This window comes from Geotrypetes seraphini, chromosome 11 (assembly GCF_902459505.1).
Source record: "Geotrypetes seraphini chromosome 11, aGeoSer1.1, whole genome shotgun sequence".
Classification (NCBI taxonomy): Eukaryota; Metazoa; Chordata; class Amphibia; order Gymnophiona; family Dermophiidae; genus Geotrypetes; species Geotrypetes seraphini.
Genome location: NC_047094.1, coordinates 128,678,001 through 128,694,991, shown reverse-complemented (window position 1 = coordinate 128,694,991; position 16,991 = coordinate 128,678,001). Strand labels below are relative to the sequence as shown.

Below are 16,991 nucleotides of genomic sequence, written 5' to 3'. Positions count from 1 at the left end.
GAGAGTCTTATAATATTTCCCTGTTGAGTGTTCAGACCATAAATGCTATGCACCTGCCTGCCTCATCCTTGTATTCCTTCTCTATTACCAGTCCTGTCCCATTCCGAATCATGATAGCCAGACCGCATCCCATTGTAGTCACTTGAGTTCTTTAAGAACTATACTATGTTTCCCGGGATTATTAAGACCATTGATATTCCAAGATCCAATCTTGAATTTGGTATCTGACGAGCCTGAAGTAGATGTCCTTCCCCCCCACTTTATTCACCCCTCCCGACCTCCCCCAAGAATTCCCTCTGGTATCTCCACCTCCTGACCAGACAGATTACAAGGAAATTAAATAATAAATAATAATAATAACTTTATTTTTGTATACCACCATACCCAGGGAGTTCTAGGCGGTTCACATCAATTATTCAGATTTACAAGCAACTAAGTCGTTGAGGTAAGCATGAAGGGGTTGTACAAGACATTGGGGTTAGGTAGGGATATGACAATAAGAAGGAGTAAAGGGAGAGTTCAGATCGTTGGTGGGAGGGGTGAGAGGAGTGGGAGAAGGGGGATTAGGGATTCTGTCCGTGGAATAAATGAGTTTTGAGAAGTTTTCTGAAATCGAGGTAGGTGGGGGCCTCGAGCATAATTTGGGCTAGCCATGGGTTCTGTTTGGCCACCTGGAAGGCGAAGGTTTTGTTGAAGAACCTTTTGAGGGAGGGGAAGGCGAATAGATTGATTCTGTGGGAGTTCTTTTTGTTGCAGTTCAGGTTGAAATGCGGGATGAGGTAGCTCGGAGATAGGCCAAATAAAGTTTTGTAGCAAAAGCACGCAAACTTGAATAGGATTCTAGATTCAAAAGGTAGCCAGTGTAGTTTGTGGTAGAAAGGAGAGGTGTGTTCCCATTTGTTCAAGCCAAATATAAGGCTGCTCATATGTCACATCTGTTCTCATTCACCCACCAAGCATCTCCAATATACCATTTACACCTGCATCCACAACCTCCGAGAATCATGAATAATGGAATTTAACACACACATGCGCACACACACACACACACACACGCACAGAATCAAAGTGGAATTGTCCCAATCAGAATTGGGACAATTCCACTTTGGTTCTGTGCACCATTCTGATTGGGACAATTCCACTTCGGTTCTGTGCTTTTGTGTTTGTGGTTTTGTTTCCCCTGTTTTTTTTTGTTAATGGAATTTAACAACAGTCCAACTACTTAAATAACCGCCTTAGGAGCAGACTTCCCCTGGTGCACAACAGTCTGCCAAGCTCCATCCTTCCTGGGTTCTTCCATCTCCCCCAACTGCTGCTCCATAGGTAGTACATTACGACACCCTATCTCTTTCAATACAGTCAAGGCTTCTTTGATGGTATTAATCTTCCTAGAGTTCCCATTTATTGTAATCCACAACCCTACAGGAAAAAGCCAATGATATTTGTGACCCTTGGTAATTTAGTGACCTCTCTGAAGGACTGTCTTTTTTGTAAGGTCTTGAAATACTCCCACCTTCAAATCTTTCCATCACCAGTCCGGCATGCTGCGAGCCTTGGCCAAAATTCTCTCCTTGGTTCCGAAGTCCCTAAAGCATACTATGATATCTCTCACCTTTGAACCTCTAGGCGATCCCAGGCTATGATGTGCTCTTTGAATATGTAGCGCTTCTGCACCAACTCCATCAGCTGTTTCCAGCAGTGCACAACAAAACTCTCGCACCACCACCACACAATCTTTATAAGCCTCCGTTTCAGGAATACCCTTGAAACGGAGATTACAGCATCTCAATCTAATCTCCATGTCTTCTATTTGGGCCTGGAGATCTGACAGCAATTTAGTGTTTGCGGCTACTGAGTGTTTAGTCAGTTTCACCTCCTGCGCCATACTTGCCACGTGCTTTTCTGAAACCGCTACTCGGGTTCTGAGCTCACGCACTTCATTTTTGATCTCTGCAAAAGTGGCTTCATCTTGGCGCACTCCTACAATTGCTTCCTTCAGCTCTTGAATCCACAAAGGTGCCTCAGTCTCCATGCTCTTCGCACCCTCAACAGGTACGTTCGATGCTCCTTCATCCTCTGACTCCAAGGACTGCCGCGCCTGCCCTTTGCCACGATCTGTCCCTGCAGAACCTGATGCTGATTTCGATTTATCTCCTAATTCCACCATAAAATGAAAATTTTTGAGCTTCTTTCTGGTGGCCATGATGCTGCCTAATATATACTGCACTGTAGTAAAGTATTGTGAATTCTTGAGAAAGCAATCCCAGCAATAATTTGCAGCCCCATCGGAGCTCGATGTTCAAGCAGCCATCCTGGGCTATGATGTCACTTCCTCCTCTACAGCTTCTTTCTTTATAATTCTCTCAAGGTCTGATCCCATGAACACTAGGGGGTAATGTCTCCAAATGGGCTACAGTACTTCTTTGCATACAATTACAGTACTGAAACTCACTCCTAAGCCAGGTCAGTGGATGTAGCTACAGAAGAGCCACCCACTTTGGGCTCAGGTTTACCCAAAACTGTTGTGGGTGGCAGGGATCCCTAAACCTTGCCAGCTGAAGACCTCCTCCTCCTCCAGATTCCAGATGCCATAATGCTCTTCAAGCTCAGCAGTTGTGTCCCTGAGCCACCACTGGTAACCCCTGTGTATGCTCAGTTTTCATGGGTTTGTGTGGGGGAAGGGGATGGTGGTGGCAGCTGCCAAGCTTGGAGTTCTAGCCATCATAGGAGGAAGTCTTCACTTGGCAGGGCTTAGGGATACCCAGCAGCTCAGATATTTATATTTTGTCTTGGGGGAAGTGTGGGGAGGAGGCAGAGAGCAAGGATGATTTTGTGCCCATCCACTTTGGTCTTTGGTCCACCCCAAAATTGCCATCTGGCTATGCCAGTGAGCCAAGGTATGATTTCGGTCTTTCAAATTTACTGCTAATACTTATCATAGTACTTCCATTGTGCCAAAGAGAGCTCAGTTTCCTTCTGGAGTTCATAAAATGTAATAGGTATAGGCAACCTGTCAAGATGTGCTTGTTCATGGTGCAACCTCACCTTGAACATTGCATTCAATTCTGGTCACTATATCTAAGTAAGTAAATTTACATAGATCCAAAGAAGAGCAACCAAAATGATAAGAGAGGAGGAACTCCTCTCATATGAGGAAAGGCTAAAGAGGTTAGGGCTCTTCAGCTTGGAAAAGAGATGGCTGAGGGGAGATATGATTGAAGTCTACAAAATCCTGAGTGGTGTAGATTGGGTAAAAGTGAATCAATTTTTTACTCTTTCAAAAATTATAAAGCCTATAGGGCACTCGATGAATACATAGAAATACCTTTAAAACAAATAGGAGGAAATATTTTTTCACTTAGATTGTTAAGCTCTGGAACTCCTTGCCAGAGGAAGTTGTAACAGCAGTTAGTGTAGCTGGTTTAAAAAAGATTTGAACAAGTTCCTGGAAGAAAAGTCCATAGTCTACTTTGAGACAGACATGAGGGAAGCCACTGCTTGCCTTGGATTGGTAGCATGGAATGTTGCTATTTGGATTTCCCACAGGTACACTTGTGACCTGGATTGGCCACTGTGGAAACAGGATACTGGACAAGATGGACCACTGGCCTGACCAAGTATGGCTATTCTTATGTTCTTATGAATATTCCTTCTAATCAAGCTTGTGTGTCCCAAGAAAATGGGAAATGTTTCTCCCACATTTTCTTAGTTTCAGACTGCATTTCTGGTATTTAAAGAGCTTCACTAACATTCATTTATGCAAAATCTAATATTTCTTTGAGTTTGCTAGGCTAAGCACTGGCCATAGGGGATGACAGCTTCTAAGACCATTGACTTTATGCATACATGTGAGTATAACACTTTGTCACGATTTACCAATCAGTTTCCTCTGGATGTGATAGTCATTAGTTTAATGATGGTTTTTCCTTTAAGGAAAGCCACAAAATAGGAAAGGATCTCTACCGAATAAACACTAAAGCAGTAGTTATCAGTTACACAGACCTTGGGCGCACTCAGGTTTTGGTCTATTTTAGCTATGACATCAAAATGACACACTGCATAGAATAATGCCTCAGTGTGAAGTCATAGGCAGCTCTCCACCAATGAGGGCTACCCTGGCCGGTTGGAGGCGGGTATAGCATCTTAAAGGGAAGCAGACAGAAGCCCTGGAGCTGATGAAGTGATTGCTACAGCAGCTCAGCTTTCTGTTTCTGGTTAAAGAAATCCTGAGTGGTGTAGCGAAGACGGCCCAACTCATCAGTGAAAGTGATGACAAATCAGTGAAAGTGCTGGATTTCTTTTGGCTCCCAGCGCAGAGCCGCACGATTCAGGAGGATGCTGCAATGCATCAGCTCTTCCTCGCCGCCTCCTCCTCCCCCGCGCGCGCGCGCATCCTCCCTCCCCCTCCCCGCTGCAGCATCTTCGCTGCTCTGCAGAGCCCGCGCTGCTCTCTGCAAAGGAAAGGGGAGCGTGAGTCTTCTCGGGCAAAGCAAAGACACCCGGGAGTGTGCACAATAGGTCTGCCGCTCCCTCCCAAGGTAGATCTGGGCTTTGCTGTGAGAGACTGATACGAACAGCGAGAAGCAAGAAAGAACTTAGTGAGAGAGAATGAGGCAGAGAGGAGGTGAAGAGCTTTTAGGGAGACCGTGACTGATCCGCTTCGCTAGGGAAGAAGAGCCTGCTTTTTAAAAGGCCAACAAGCGCCGCAGAAGTGGCCCTTAACCCTCCGGGATAGTAACAGCGTGCAGCTTTCATTTACTCCGATCTGCCGCGATTAAAGTTAACACCGACTTTCCCGATTTCGGAAAATGCCAGACAAAGAAAATTAATTTTATTTTTATTTTTTAAAAAAGCTACTTAAGTTCCTTTACGATTTCCAGAAAGAAAGATTATACTTTATTTTACCCAGATTATCTTTACTAGCTTTCTTTGGGCAGCACATATTTGATTAACATTACACAAGGATTTATTAGAGTGCCAGCGCTGTAGCTGTTATCCGCAAGCAAACTGTTGGAGCCCCGGCACAAATCAGAAGGCGACGATAAGCCGCAAAAAAAAAAAAAAAAAAAAAAGGAAGACGTTTTAGCCTAGCAAGCCGAAAACACATTTGAGATTAAGCTGCTGCGGTAAAGTATCCACGTAGGTGATCTCCGGCAGATGCCGCTCGCTAACCCGCCGAGGCCGGCACATCTTTTATAGCGGTCACGGATGGCCTATAGAGGTGACGGCGATTAAGGGTGTCTCATGGTGGTGCGCGTGAGCTCGTGCTGGCGGATTGTTCCGACGGTGGAAGCGAAGAGCGCCGGCCACAGCAGTGCTGCTGCCGCCTGAGGAACAGAAAGTGTGGCCGTCCGATCCACTTTGTGATGAGAGCCAGCGAGAAGATTCCCGGGTTCTGGGGGCTGCCCTTCTTAAAAACTTCTCGCTACCTTCTTCTGTCCTGCTGACGTGATTTTTTCCCTCTGGCGGCAAAGCTCAGGAGTTTCTCTTTGGTCACACGAGGCAGTTTCCCCGACGCTTCACAGCGGTGGACCTGAAGCCAGAATGGGAAAAAGAGTGAACAGTCAGTGAAAGAGCTATCAAAGCTATCCGCCTGCTTTGGCGGACCCCCGTTATTGCTCCTTCCCTCCTCCACCCGGCTATAAATATCTTTCTTGAAGGGGGGATCAGTTACCACCTAATTGAAAGGGAAGGAGGGGACTTGGACTGTAAAGGGAAAAACTGCAGATATCAGTTCGGAGGACGGAAAGGTGTCCAAAAAACTTAAGAGACGCCACTTTTAAAGGTTGGGGAGCGGTTGAGGCCTTTTTGGAGAAGGCTGGAACCCCATTTGATTGGCCAAGGTTTGTGTGACTAGTGACTGAGTTTGCTCTTTGGTTGAAACATGCCTTGCTCAGCACAGATCCTTCTGCTTTGCCTCATGTCTGGTGAGTAAGACTGGCAGTCTTTAAGAGGAGAAAGCTGTTGAGAGGAGTGCTAAGCTAAGACCATCTGGATTCCTCCCTTGTGAGGGAGTCTCCATGTTCTTGTTTGTGGATTGCTGAATGCTTTTCTTGTGTAATAATAGCCTTGTTCAGATCCTTCCGTGTTTTGCCAAATGACCCTGATTAGCCATGATTTTAGATTTTTTTTTTTTTAATACCACAAAGCTTTAGAGTCTTGCTATTTCTGCTGAGACAGCAGGGATTCCATTTACTCTAAGAAGAGCAGCATCTACAAGTTAACAGTGCAATGGGGCAGACCCAACTTGGGCTCACTCTGTGTCCTTAGTGACATTGAATCAGTCTGATAACTCTGTATAAAAATCTAAATGACTATTTATTTAAAAAAATTTATATACCGCTTAGAATCAAAACGGTGTACAAAAAATTACAGTCTCCCAGGGTAGCAGAGATACCAAGTTCCAGGATGGAGACACTTTGACCAGTCCTGGTTTTGCGTTTATATTTCAAAGCACTGTGGGATTTGTAGTGAATGATCCTACCCATTGAAATCAGTTCTGCAAGAATTGGCTCAAAATCTCCAGCCTGGAACTGGGTAATTTGTCATCTCTGAGGTAGGATAGTTAGTGTGTATCTAGCACTCTGCTGACTGGTCAGGAATAAGTGGATTCTGTCAGTGCATCCTGGGATATGTAGGCTCACCCCATGCTTCATTTAACGAGAGATAATGAAAAACTTCACACTCTTAGAATTAAGTCAAATTATGTCTTCATCAAAGAGTTCCTGCCTCGGGGGAATAATTTCAAATCATGGTAAATTAACATCTCCAGAGCAGAGAGCGAGTTAATACTGTGTTTTTGCTGTCTCTAAAGAGCCAGGTCAGGTGGTTATTAGTTGAATTTATACGGATGTACACAGGTGATCATGTACCCTCCCAGTCCACAATATACACATACATTCAGGCACACAGTTTATATATATATATACTTACATGCATACACATACATGTATGTGTGAAATATGTGTGAGGCACGTATTAGTGTTTCTGAAAGCCTTCCTTGTCTCATGGGGGTGGGGAGGGGAATGGGGAAACGCAGAGAGAGATGCAGGTGACAGAACATTTTGCTCTTCCCTTCCTCCAGCTCTTTTGCCTGTTGTCTGTTTTCTTCAATGTCTCGATCTGCAACACTTTTCTCCTGCCCTCTCTCCCTTCTCTTTCTTTCCCTGTTTTTTCTCTGTTACCTTGTCTATCTTCTATCACTATATCCTATTTATCTAATTTTTCCCATCTTTCTCTTTTGCTCAGTATGGCACCTTCCTTCTGTTTGCTGCAGTACCATTCTGTATCTCTGTCTCTTTCCCAGTGTGTCTTAAGTTGTCAAGGTCCTTAGCTCCAGGCAGGAGATCATTGGCTAGTCCTGGATTTCAGACATCCTTATCTTGATGCACTGTGAAATTAGTGTAACTCGGCACTTTTATGTATCTTCTGTACTTTCTATAAAGTACTTTCTATAAAGTTAAGTGCCAAAATGCTGGGTGCTAAGCACAAAGTTTATACCAGGATTCAGGGTCCCCAGATTCTATATTAGAATACAAGTGTGTGCTGGCATTTACACACATTTAGGCATGCTCACTTTTGCCTTGAATGCACCCAAATGCAGCAATTTAGCATGTAAATTTATTTTATTTATTGAGATTTATTAACCACCTATAGAAAGATATTCCCCAAGGTGGTATATAGCAGGTATAATCCAACATAAATTTTTTAAACAGCATAACTGTAGTAAAAAGACCAAATATAAACATAAATACAATGAATGAGGTAAGAGTTAAAATCAGTAAATTGAAACTTAATAATAGGACTACCATGAAATAGTTTCAAAAATATATTATTAACATAGAAACATGACAGCAGATAAAGGCCAAATGGCCCATCTAGTCTGCCCATCCACAGTAACCATTATCTCTTTCTCTTTCTGAGAGATTCCACGTGCCTATCCCAGGCCCTCTTGAATTCAGACACAGTCTCTGTTTCCACCACCTCTTCCGGGAGACTGTTCCACGCATCTCCCACCCTTTCCGTAAAAAAGTATTTCTTCAGATTACTCCGGAGCCTATCACCTCTTAACTCAAACTCAATCCCTTTGCAGGACCACATTTTGGATTTGTAGGTACTTGGAGGGCCTCAGAAAAAATAGTTAATGTCTTATTAAAGAAATGACAATTTTGCATGAGGTAAAACTTTTTATAGTTTATAAATCTCTCTTTTTGGCTAAGTCTTAATAATAATATTGTCATTTATAGCTAAAGAGACATATGATCAAGAAACTGTTTATTTTACTTTTGTGATTATGATAAACATGCCGAGGGCCTCAATATAGTACTTGGCGGGCTGCATGTGGCCCCCAGGCCGTGAGTTTGAGACCACTGTCTTAACTTCATCCTATGCCCTCTCATTGCAGAGTTTCCTTTCAAATGAAAGAGACTCAACTCATGCACATTTATATTACATAGGTATTTAAATGTCTCTATCATATCTCCCTTTTCCCGCCTTTCCTCCAAAGTATACAGATTGAGATCTTTAAGCCTGTCCCCATACGCCTTATCACGAAGACCACACACCATTTTAGTAGCCTTCCTTTGGACCGACTCCATCCTGAAATTCAAGTAAGAGAGATTGTCTCCCTATGTATTATACTTATTAAGCATCTCATAAGCACAAACACTAATGCTTTTCTAAAAAACAGTTTATCTTATAGCCAAGGGGTCAAATGCAGATATTAGATGAGGACAAGATGGGTGGTACAGAGTGCTTTGGGATAAACAGATGGGAGGCAAGTTGTTTATACAGTTAAACAAGGTATAAGGAACTGATTTAGTTAGTATGTGTGGCAAGCTAGCACCTACTGTATATTACATTACATTACATTAATGACTTCTATTCCGCCCGTACCTTGCAGTTCTAGGCGGTTTACAAAAGAATCTAGCTGGACATTTCTAGGAGAATACAATTTAGGATTTTTGAATTGCAAAAGAAGAAAAATAAATAAATAAATAAAAATAACTGGACAAGTCCAGGAGAATTATAATTTAGGGATTTGTTTACATTTCCTGGAGAATTGCAATTTAGGGAGTTGTTTACATGGATGGGACTTTGAGGAGAATGAAGTAGCAAAAGAGGAAGAGATTTTTTTGGGGGGGAATTTACAAGGGGGGGGGCAGGGGGAAGAGTTAAGACAGCTGGATACATTTTTTGAAAAGCAGAGTTTTAATCTCTTTGTGAAATGATTTAAAGTCGCTCGTTGTCAGTAAGTTGGAGATGGTGTGGTCAAGTTTCGCTGCTTGCGTTGTTAGTAGGTTGTCATACATCTTCTTGCGCTGAGTACCTTTGAGTGGGGGGAAGGTAAATGGGGACTGAGTTCTCCTTTGTCTGGTAGTAAGGTTTTGAATTAGGCGGTTGTTTAGGTAGGTAGGAGCAGTGCCATTTATTGCTTTGAATAATAGACAGTATAATTTGAATTGAATTCGTGCTTGTATTGGTAGCCAGTGTGAGTCTAGGAAGGCATTAGTGATGTGGTCATATTTACTTAGCAAGTAGATCAGTCTGAGAGCCGTGTTTTGTATAGTCTGTTGTAGTTTTATCAAGTTTGCTGGGCATGGTAGATAGAGGATGTTGCAATAATCCACTAGACCTAGGACTAGGGATTGGACTATGAGCCTGTATTTCTTTTTATCGAAAAATTTTCTAATTTTTCGTAAGTTGCACATGGTTAAGAATGCTTTCTGGGTAGTCTTGTTGATTTGGACCTGCATAGTGCAGCATTGTTACTCCTAGGAGTTTAAGAGAGGACTGTATTGGGTATTTGGTGGCATTTATTTCTAGTTCTGTGATGGAAGGGGTTTTGTCCTTTTTGAGCAGAAGAAATTTTGTTTTCTCTGAGTTTAGTTTCAATTTGTGGACTATCATCCATTTTTCCACTGCTTCTAGTGTTTTTTCCAGTTTTTCTATTGAAGTGGGATATGGTGAATCGAAGGGTAGGAGTATGGTGATATCATCTGCGTAGCTGAATGATGTTACATTTTGGTTATCTAGGGTGGTCCCTAGGGAGGATATAAAGAGGTTGAAGAGCGTTGGCGAAAGTGGTGAGCCCTGTGGGATTCCACAGGGGTTAGACCAGGATTCTAATTTAAGATCGTTTGACTTTACTCTGTATGTTCTTGATTTAAGGAATCCATGGAACCAGTTGTATACCCTGCCGATATCCCTATGGTTTCGAGTAGTAGGATGAGGTGGTCAACTAGGTCAAATGCTGCAGAGAGATCAAGTTGAATGAGTAACATCCTTCTGCCTTTGCTAAGGTACTGTCTGGCTGTGTCTAGTAGGGCTACTAGTAGAGTCTCCGTACTGTGATTGGTTCTGAACCCTGATTGAGAGGGGTGAAGAAGGTAGTTTGTGAGGTATTGAGCAACTAGTCCTTCTATTAGTTTAACATAAAATGGTATTGAAGCGATGGGTCTGTAGTTGGTGGGGATATCTATTGGGACTTTATGGTCTTTCACAATTGGGGTGATTATGATTTCTCCTAGGTCCTGTGGGAATTGACTTTCTGTGAGTGTGGTTTGGATCCATTGCATGAGGCTAGCTCTAAATTTGGGGGAGGCATTTGCTATCAGATACGTGGGACAGTTGTTCAGGTCGCATGAAGCTAGGCTGTATTTTTTATAGAGTCGAATCATATCAGTCCAGTGGACTGCTGGGAAATCTATCCAGGTCCTATCTGCTGCAATGGCTTCTCCTATTAAAGGGTTTGTTGTTATCTCGTTGAGGTGAGTGCGTGTGTTGTTGAAGGTAGACCTGATTGAGGTAATCTTGATTTTGAAGTGGTCTGCAAATGGGTAGCTGTAGGTGGGTGGTTTCCTTGTGTGGATAGGAAAGGTTTGGTGTCAGTGAGGTTTTTTACTAGGTTGAATAGTTATTTTGTGTCTAGGGCCTCCAGGCCTACCAGTTTAGAGTAGTAAGCTTTTCGTTTTTCCTTGAGTTTGATCTTATATTGTTTTATTAGGCTTCTCCATGCTATTTTTGTTTGATCTTGGTTATTTTTTTTTTCCCAGGCTCTTTCTAGTTGTCTGCAATGCCTTTTGAGTTGGAGAAGTTCGGTGTCGAACCATTTATCAGACTGTCTGCAGATTCTGTGTTTTGATTTTACTGGTGCTAGCTCATTTAGGATTGTTTCGCTTACAGTTCACCATTGGGGTATGAATTCTATAGGGTCTATGGATTTGATTGCGTGGTCTGCTTTGTCCCAGAAAGTAGTAGGTTCTATTTTTTGACAGGTTTTGAAGGGGGTTTTGTGGGGTTGATGTTTGTCTTTGCATTGAGCCCACTTGATGTTAAAGGTGAATTTATAATGATCTGACCAGAGAGAGGGGTGCCAGGTCCCGTTTGAGATGTGAATTTCAGGTATGTGAGGACTTTGGGACATGTAAGCGGCAATATCTAGTTGGTGGCCTTTTTCATGTGTTGGTTGGGGTTTGAGAATCTGGTAGGATAATGCTTTGAGGTATGAGAGTATACTTTCAACTTGTTTGGAGGAGTGGTCTTCTAGGTGGAGGTTTATATCTCCAAGGAGCAGGTTGTGTGTTGATATTAGAGAGTTCCGGAAGATGAAGTCTTCAAGTAGATGTTTTGAGGTGATCCATTTTCCTGGAGATATGTAGCAGAGAATGCAGATCATGGTGCCTTTGAGTTTGTCATCAGATAGTTGGCAGGCTAGAAGATCCAAGTAGGGGGTAGAGTGTTTATCTAGAACTTTTATGTTAATGTTGTTTTTGGATGGCCAGTCCTCCCCCTTGCTTTTTTTCTCGGCAGACCAACTCTAATTTGTATTCCTTAGGGCAGAATTCTGTTATGCTGGGGTCTGAGTCGGAGGTTAGCCAGGTTTCGGTTAGGAACAGGTAACCAAGCTGTTCTTTGACTATCCAGTCCTTTATTAGGTCAGCCTTTGGGCCTATCGATCTTATGTTCATATATGCACAGGCTATTGAGGTGAATATTGTACGAGGGATGGAGGTACATTTAGGGTAGAGGAGGTTTCTTGGTTGTGGATTGGGGTTGAGAGTTGTTATTCTTGGCTTAGGAGGAGGTCTTTTTCCCCAGTTGGGGGGATGCTATTCTGGGTGAACATTGAACAGTCTATCAGATTTCTTGGTGAGTGGAGTTTCCTGGGTGGTTGGATATGTCTGTAGGATTCTGTTATAATAGGGATAGGGTAGATATAGTACCCTGCTGTTTTCCAATTTGTTAAGATCAGGAAGAAAAGTAGGAGGATATGCATTATTTTTGGTGTGTGGGGTGACATTGTGATTGAATGAGGAGGAGGTTCTTCCTCTTGCTGAGAGCTGGGTGGGAGGTGGAGGCTCCGGGAAGGTCTGGAGCTATATTGGAGGAAGATAGGAGTAGTATGGTGGTGGTAAGGTAAAGAAGAGGGGGTATTAACCTGGAGTGGTAGGTGGTCTGTTGGGTATAGTGGAGTTGGCGGAGTTAGGGCCTGAATTGGGTTCTGGTTTAGAGAATTTGGAGTGGGGGGAGAGGTCGGTTTCCTTTATTTCAACCCTACTGGGCTGGGATTGTAGCTGTGCTCTTTTGAGGGCTATATGCCGGGTTGGAGAATTAGTAGTATTGGGACCTGATGAGGTTTCTAGTGTTTGAGACTGGAGAGAAGAATAAAGGAGATGGCTCCTTACCTTTGAGCCTTTCTAGACTGGTACTACAGCTGGGTTCAATTGAGGGTTTGATGCAAGTCAGTGAGTCGGCTGCTGGGGTGATTGTGATTTCTTGTTCAGTGTTCTTCGTCTCTTCGCGCAGACGCTTCGCAAAGGCGCTTGCTAAGGCGCACACGCCTTTGCCGTGCGCCTTAGCCGGCGTGCAGAAAGGCTGCGCGCCGTTTATGCGGGTGGCTGCTTTCCATGCAGTGGTGAGGGCTGGAATCCCGCTGCTTGTTTTTGAAGAAAAAGTCTCCTCTCCCGGCTGGCTGTGGGGAGGAGGCGGGGCGAAACTCACGCACCGGCGAGCAGGGGACGGTGGCTGCTTTCCCTGCAGTGGTGAGGGCTGGAATCCCGCCGCTTGTTTTTGAAGAAAAAGTCTCCTCTCCTGGCTGGCTGTGGGGAGGAGGCGGGGCGAAACTCGCGCACCGGCGAGCAGGGGACAGTGGCTGCTTTACCTGCAGCGGTGAGGGCTGTGTAATAAAGCTTTGGGTGAAGAGCCAGGCTTTCACTTGCTTTCTGAAGTGGAGATAATCTGGAGTTAGACATAGCCTCTTTGGGAATAAATTCCAGAGCGTGGGGAATCCTGAGAAGGCTCACTGGTAGATATCAAATTGTACAATTTCTTTTGATGACACTATCTATAATGTGGATGTAAATTTGGGAGATACTCATTCTCTACCCACATGAATGGCCCCTTTCATTTGCACACTATGTAAGTTGTGCTCTAAGATCATAGAATACTGCTTAGTGCCCAACTTGCCTGTACATCTGTAACATTTGTGTGCATAAGTACTGGTATTCTGTAATCTGAGCGTGCAAATAGGGCCCACGTTATATATTGAGGGGTCCAGTAGAAACATAGAAACATGAGGACAGATAAGGGCCAAATGGCCCATCCAGTCTGCACATCCCCAGCATCCACTGTTTCCTCTCCCTAAGAGATTTCACATGCCTGTCCCATGCATTCTTGAATTAAGACACAGTCTTGGTCTCCACCACCTCTACTGGGAGACTATTCCATGCATTTACCACCCTTTCTGCAAAAAAAAGTATTTCCTTAAATTACTCCTGAGCCTATCACCTCTTAATTTCATCCCATGCCCTCTCCCTCTGGGACTTCCTTTCAAATGAAAGAGACTCGCCTCATGTGTATATATGCCACATATTTAAACGTCTCTATCTTATCGCCCCTCCCCTGCCTTTCCTTCAAAGTACAGTAAAACTTTGGTTTGTGAGCATAATTCGTTCCAGAAGCATGCTTGTAATCCAAAGCACTTGTATATCAAAGCAAATTTCCCCATAGGAAATAATGGAAACTCTGACGATTTATTCCACAACCCAAGATCTTTAATATAAAATACTATAAGTACTTGTATTACAAGACCTCGCTCGTTTAGAACAGTCACTACACTCCTGCAGCGTCAGAGAGAGAAGAACCATTGGCTCAGTTGTGATATGTGTATACTACATGTACTTGTATTGCAAGACATTGCTTGTATATCAAGTTAAAATTTAATCAAATATTTTTCTTGTCTTGTAAAACACTTGTAAACCAAGTTACTTGCAATCCTAGGTTTTACTGTATACATATTGAGATCTTTGAGTATGTCCCTGACCATTTTAGTAGCCTTCCTCTAGACCAGTGTTCTTCAACCGCCGGTCTGTGGACCGGTGGCGGTCTGCAAAAAAACCTTGCCAGTCCGTGAAGGATTCGGGTCCCCGCCACAACAAAAGGTGCCTGTGTCAGCTGACGTGCAACTTCCTGTTGCCATCGCTATGCCGGGCCTCCTGCCTTCCACCATGTATGCCAGGACTCCTGCCACGCATGCCTCCTGCCTTTGTCACCATACACCCAGACCAGCAGCTGTGTACTTTTAACTTTGGCACACAACTGCCCCTAAGCAGTAGTTTAGCTGCGGTTTCATAAGACAGCCTTGGGGCCTTTGCTAGGCCGGCCCGCTTCGATGATGCTGTGTGCCAAAGTTAAAAGCACATCGAGCTGCTGCTAGCCTAAAGAGAGGAAATATTTGCTGGAGAGGGAAGGAGGGAAGGGAGAAGAGGTACTCCTGGACAAGAGAGGGGAAGGGGGTATTGCTGGACAGGGGAGAAGAGAAAGGGAAGGGAAGAGAGTTACTGTTGGATAAGGGGAGGAGGAAAGGGAGAAGGGGTACTGCTGGACAGGGGAGGAGGAAAATAGAAGGAAACATTTGGCAGGGAGATTAGAAGAGGGAAAGGAGTCAGGATGGAATGGAGAGATCAGATGAGGGAAAGGGGAGAGACAGAAGAATGAGAAAGTAGAGAGAGATTGATGCTGGGAAGGGGGTCAGCTGAGAAATAAGGAGAGAGGGACAAAGATGCTAGGAGAGATAAAAATGAAGAGAGCAGAATAAATCATGTAAAAAGGAGAGAGGGGGGAACAGGCTGGATGGAAAGGGGAGAGGGGCATAGAAAGAAGGGAGAGGGCAGACAGTGGCTGGAAGGGGCAGAAAAAGATGATGAAAGCAGAAACCAGAGACGACAAAAGGTAGAAAAAATTTTTTTTATTTCTATCTTGTGATTAGAATATATCAGATTTGAAATATGTATCCTGCTAGAGCTGATGTTAGACATAACTGTGGAGTGTAAAGCCCAGGCAGTGCTTCTTTAGCTTCCAGATGGCTTAGGGCTCTCTCTGACCAAGGGGCAGTTGCACTCCCCCTAAAACCATTCCTGCCATGTGTGACTGCGGTATTTTGTTAGCATGATATTTGTGTAGCATTCTGTAAATTGGCTTATTCAGTTTTCTTGATAGTAGAGGGGATGTATGTGAAGGGGAGGGGACACGGGGGTTTTGTTGATCCTTGCCCTGTATTATTTGTATTTATAAAATGACAATTGTACAGAATATTGTTTTTATACTTTAATAAAATATGTTCAATATAAAATCATAACTATTTGAGGCTTGTGCAGATGAAATCAGATGGTTTGCAAGACCGAGCTCATGGGAACGGGACGGTGATGGGTTTTTAAAAAAAAAATTTCATTCTTAGTAGTTTGCCGGTCCACAAAATAATTATTTTATTTCTGACGATCCATAGGTGTAAAAAGGTTGTAGAACACTGCTCTAGACCACATGTGTCAAACACAAGGCCCGCCTGGCCGTTTTATGCGGCCCGCAGTGACTGTGCACCGGCTTGAGGGCGATGCAATATTTTCCTCATTGCTGCCCCCGGTGTTTTACCTTGTGGCCGGCTCCCTCCTCCTCACTGCCGCATTTGGGATTCTGTGCACAAAGCTGCATGCAGCGGCTCCTCACATGTCCCATGCCTCATCCGGAAGCCTTACCTCTGAAATTGTGATGTTGGAGAGAACGCTTCCAGTTCAGGCATAGGACGACGACGCTACCCACGGTTTTTTGCACAGAAACAAATGTGGCAGTGAGGAGGAGGGAGCTGGCCAGAAGGTAAACACCTACCAGAGGGAGGCAACTAGTTGAGGCACAGCATTTGCCCCCTTTCTTTCCCTCCAACCCAATTCCATCCAGTATCCTTCCCCCTTATGTCTCTCTCTCCTTTCCCTGCACACCAATTCCATCAGCATCTTCCACCTTTCTCTCCCTCCACCACCCTTCCATACCACCCTGACCCCCTTTTTCTCCCTCCACCACCCTTCTATGCTCCTCTCTCCCTCCAAACCAGCAAGGTCCCATGATGACTGCTTCTGTTACCTCTGCCTCTTGAAGATGTAAGTGATGTTGGAGGGGGTGGGCCGGCAGACGCAGGGAGTTGCGGCAAGGTTCCGCAATGACTGCAGCTGCCGGTCCACCCCTTCCAACGTCACTTACGTCTTCTGGAGGCAGAGGCGGAAAATGCAGTCATTGTGGGACCTTTCTGCACTTCAATGCGGCTGCCAATTCTGCTTCGGAATTAGTACAGCAGCCGCGCTGAGGTGCAGGTGCCATTTAGAGCAGCTCGGAAGGTTCTGGATCCAGCTGGCTGTGTACCCCCCTAGAGCTGGCACCCGGGGCAGTCTGCCACTGTATGAGGGGACAAAAAATAATAAAAATAATGGATAACTTGACCGATTTAGACGTCATACAATTATAACCACAAAAATATGTCATAAAATGTAATTCTAAACTCAAAAGACTCCAGACGAAAAGCAGACTATAGAAACGAAACCAGAAAAGACCAAACCCATAGTACTAAGATTCAAATGCTAAAATCGGACATGTCCATTAAGAAGAGAAGTGTGGATCACTGCTAATTATAACGAGTGAGTCTTTAAAATATGAGACGGTAACGG

General features: G+C 44.1%; 1 protein-coding gene across 2 annotated transcripts in view; it reads left to right on the top strand.

Annotated features, from left to right (window-relative positions):
• Window positions 1-4,426: 4,426 nt before the first annotated feature.
• Window positions 4,427-16,991, top strand: part of SCN1B (sodium voltage-gated channel beta subunit 1) — a 177,507-nt gene continuing 164,942 nt past the window's right edge. The window contains exon 1 of one of the 2 annotated variants that reach the window (XM_033914798.1): window positions 4,427-5,927. In XM_033914798.1, the coding sequence (XP_033770689.1) occupies window positions 5,885-5,927 (43 nt within the window). In that variant the 5' untranslated portion in view covers window positions 4,427-5,884. The remainder of the gene's footprint in view (window positions 5,928-16,991) is intronic. The other variant, XM_033914797.1, reaches the window with a different exon arrangement.